The 4198-nt window shown below is 45.1% G+C and overlaps 1 protein-coding gene across 1 annotated transcript in view; it reads left to right on the top strand.

Moving 5' to 3' along the window:
• Positions 1 to 1179: 1179 nt before the first annotated feature.
• The window catches only part of LOC123083464 (signal recognition particle receptor subunit beta), a 5087-nt gene continuing 2068 nt past the window's right edge, over positions 1180 to 4198 (top strand). Inside the window, exons 1-2 of the mRNA XM_044505504.1 lie at positions 1180 to 1611; positions 3599 to 3681. Of these exons, the coding sequence (XP_044361439.1) occupies positions 1317 to 1611; positions 3599 to 3681 (378 nt within the window). The 5' untranslated portion in view covers positions 1180 to 1316. The remainder of the gene's footprint in view (positions 1612 to 3598; positions 3682 to 4198) is intronic.

The following is a 4198-nucleotide window of genomic DNA, read 5'->3' as shown; positions in this document are numbered from 1 at the left end:
GGACTTGCAACTAATGCAAACAAAGAGTCGGGTCCAATTGTGATACAAAAAAAATATGGAGTCCATTTGCGAGTCGATGATGGACTTGCAACTGGGACAAAAGTGGGTTAGGGTCAGTTGCGTAAAGAATGATGGACTTGCAATCAGGACAAAAAAACAAGCGGGCCCAGTTGCATGTCGGGGGTGGACATGCAAATGGGAAAAAAGGTTGGAACCTCCCAGTTGCGTGTCAAGAATGGACTTGCAACTGGGATAGGACAAAAAAAAGCTAGCCCAGTTACATGCCAGAGGTAGACTTGCAACAAAAATATGCAACTGGGTTGGGCTAGTTCCATGTCAAGGATGAACATGCAATCAGACGATCGAGTAGGGGCTGGGCAAATTGCGTGTCGAAATTGGACATGCAACTGGGTCATGCCAAGTTGCGTATCAATGATGGTTGCAACTAACCACAATTTCTTTTCACTGACTAACACAAAAGGTTCATTCATCTATTCTTACTAAGAAAACAAATATGTATTTGAAAAATGTTCTTGCATTTGAAAAAATACTCACAAATTTGAAAACATACACATTTTTTTAAATTTAAAAAATGAACTTAAATTCAGAACAAATTCAAGAATTGGATTTTTTACAAATTTGAAAGAATGTTCACTCGTTTAAGAAGTATTCATGATTAAAAAATGTCATAAATTAAAAAATGTTTGCAAATTAAAAAAACAAAAAACAAACAAACAGGAAAACATAAAAAAAACGAAAGTAAACATGGATGAAAAACAGAAGAAGAAAAAAAACAAGATGGGCACGTCCATCTATTCCCAGCCGCTCCCCTCCATTCATAAAAACCAAGCAGCCCAAAGTAGTACAATGGGCCACGGCCACACAGAGACATAAATGGGCTGACAAAAAAGAAGAAAAACAGGTCAGCAAAATTTGTTTTTTGAGGTTTGGGTCAACAATCAAACGTGACACGGAGCGCACGGCAGAAACAACTAAAAATAAAAAATTACTGTGAAAACACTGCGATAGGCTCTGACCCCACATTTTTTTTGGAGAATAGCCTCAAAACACTGTACATGTACTGTTTGCTGTGAAAAAAAAATATATAAATTACCATCGACCCCACAGACTCTTGAGATTTAGCAAAACCGTTTCTGTTAAGCAGGCTGACTGTACCCGGAATTACACTTTCCCCTTTCGCCTCGTCCTCCTCCTCTTGCTCGCTTTACCTACTATATCCCTCCAGAAATCTCCCCCGTGCAAGATCTCCCACCGCCACAGCTACTCGCCCTCGCCTTCCCTGTCGTTTCGCAGCGATGGATGAGTGGGAAGGCCAAGCCGAGCACTGGGTTTACGTTGCTGTCGCCGTGGGTGCGGTGACGATTCTGATGCTGGTTGCCGGTGAAGCCTCGCCTCGTCCTCCTTCCCGACCTCGCTTTTGCCCCCCACCTCGCCCTTGCTCTCGCTATGCTTCCTCAGCGATGGATGCGTGGGTTTGCCAAGCGGAGGCGTGGGCAGGCCGAGTCGAGCACCGGATCTGTCAGCAAACCCCGGAGCAGATTTACCTTGCTGTCGCCGTGATTGCGGTGACGGTTCTGGTGCTGGTCGCAGGTGAAGTACCAAACCTAAGCTTCTTCTCGCCTTGTATCTTTGCCAAACTTTTACGTATATATCGCGGGCAATTCCATTCCATTTCGCGGTAGCTTGTCCCAGCCGCTAAGCCATTTAGCGGCAACTCTAGATGTGCATATTCAGCCAAAGTACAGTGGATTTTCAGTAGGAAAACAGAGTATATAACCAATTCACAAAAAAGTGAAATCGAACAAGCATCTTCAGTTAAAAAAAAAGGACCAACAAGCATGGGATGGTGAAGATTCACATCGCCACGTAAATGGCATGAATCACAGCTCGTGAGGCACGGACAGAGATGACTTGCATGAGGGACTGAGATGTCATCGTTCAGATGAGGAGGTCCCCCTCGTCGCCTGCTGGCTGCTGCCTCGAACCCTTGTCCGCTGATCACAGCCTCGCCCGTCACTGCTTCCGCCGCCGAGCGCAGCTGTCAAGAACAGTCGAGCCGCCGCCGCAAACCTTTCCAGATGGAGGGAGAGAAGGAGCTAGGTTTCCTGGACGACGAGCTGCTGTCTCTCTCTGCGGGGCAAATTTGGGCCGAGATGTTTGGGCCGGCCTCTCTGCTTCGGCCATCTGAGCCCTGCAGCGAAATTCAAGCCACCACGATATCTGCACTTTCGCCCGCTATCTTAACCTTTGATCTTTGCCCCTGAGTCTTGAGGTGCCGTGTTTTTTTTTTTACGAAAAAACTTCCAATCTATTCATCTTCAATCATGGCAGTACAACGAATACCAGAAATAAAAATTACATCCAAATTCGTAGACCACCTAGCGACGACTACGAGCACCGAAGCGAGCCGAAGGCGCGCCGCCGTCAACGCCCCTCCATCGCCGGAGCCGGGCATAACTTGTTGTAGTAGACAATCGGGAAGTCGTCGTGTTAAGACCCCATAGGACCAGCACCCCAGAACAGCAAACGCTGCCGATGAAAAATAACGTAGATCGAAAGGATCCAAACAGAAGACACACGAACGTAGACGAACAACGACGAGATCCGAGCAAATCCACCAAAGATAGATCTGCCGGAGACACACCTCCACACGCCCACCAACGATGCTAGACGCACCGCTGGAACGGGGGCTAGGCGGGGAGACCTTTATTCCATCTCCAGGGAGCCGCCGCCGTCTCGCCTTCCTGAGTAGGACACAAACCCTAACAAGATTAAAAAAAACGACTAAAAATGGAGCCCTCCCGCCGGCCCTTGCCAGGATCAACCGCGCCTCCATGGCCCTAGGGCCACCGGAGACGAGGCGGACCTACGCCGACGCCGGCGAGAGGCACGAACCCTAACTTTCTTTCTTGGAGGACGAGGAGGAAGGAGGCAGTGTGTGCGTATTCAGAAAAGAAAATCTTCAATTGAGGTGCCGTGTTTGGTGTAGTGAAACCTAGATAGATGTGGTAGTTAGTAAAGAGAAACCGGCTTGAGTACACTTTCAAATTTGCCCGGAAGCATTTTCTCTGTGGTAGTTGTCCCTTTTGTTTTGACGAATTGGCTAGCCGTGGATCTGGATGACCAATTTTCTAGTTAGCTGCAGTTGTGTTGACACTGGGGTTCAAATATGATTGAAGCACAATCGAGTCCAGATCATGCGGACAACTGATGTATAGTTGTAATTTAGAAATGCTGTGTTGAAGTGGTACCTTTGGAATTGAACTTACTTGAGTGGAAGCAGAAAAGCTGGAAGCTCCATCTAAATTTCAGAATTCAGCTGATTATTATATGTCTAGCGCCAAAAAAAGGAGGGACTAGTGTTTCTTAATCTAGAGTTAATTTATATTCAAAAGTGTGACGTTATTACTCCATGGTAATGTCTTGGTGTATATAATGGGTGCACGCAATGATGTAAAATGCCTTGCTGTATTCATCATTCTTGCTAAGGTTTCTGCTTTTGTGATATATAATTTCATTGGTGCTATTTGTGTAGTAATTAACATGCAGTTACTTTGTATGCTTGATTGTTTAACAGCTTCTCGTCCGAAGTCATCGAAACCTAACACCATAGTTCTATGCGGGCTTAGTGGCAGTGGCAAAACTGTTCTTTTCTACCAGGTATCATTCCAGTTCTGTATGCCGTCCTCTTTCTTTTGGGTCTCTCCTTATCTAGCGATACAACTATTTAACTCCTCATGGATTAACATGATATCGTAAAATATGACGAGAGTAATGACCATGCATACCTTGCCTCACAAACATGATTGCTGTCGTTTGTCCCTCTGTGTTGTCAAGTCATAGAAGTTTGGAATGACCAGTTTTACTCAGACACAGGCATTAGTGTCAAAACTGACATGTCCGGTGTGTCTGATTTGCCAACGATTTTTTGACATGGCATATAGCATTCATAAACTAACATTGATTTGGGTTGTCTGATTTGCCAACGATTTTTTGACATGGCATATAGCATTCATAAACTGACAATGATTTGGGTTGTCTGATTTGCCAACGTTTTTTTGTCATGGCATATAGCATTCATAAACTGACATTGATTTGGGTTGTCTGATTTGCCAACGATTTTTTGACATGGCATATAATATTCATAAACTGACATTGATTTGGGTGGTCTGATTTG

Source organism: Triticum aestivum, chromosome 4A (assembly GCF_018294505.1).
Source record: "Triticum aestivum cultivar Chinese Spring chromosome 4A, IWGSC CS RefSeq v2.1, whole genome shotgun sequence".
NCBI classification, from domain to species: Eukaryota; Viridiplantae; Streptophyta; class Magnoliopsida; order Poales; family Poaceae; genus Triticum; species Triticum aestivum.
The sequence above is the reverse complement of the archived record's forward strand: the minus strand, read 5'-3'. Positions and strand labels throughout refer to the sequence as shown.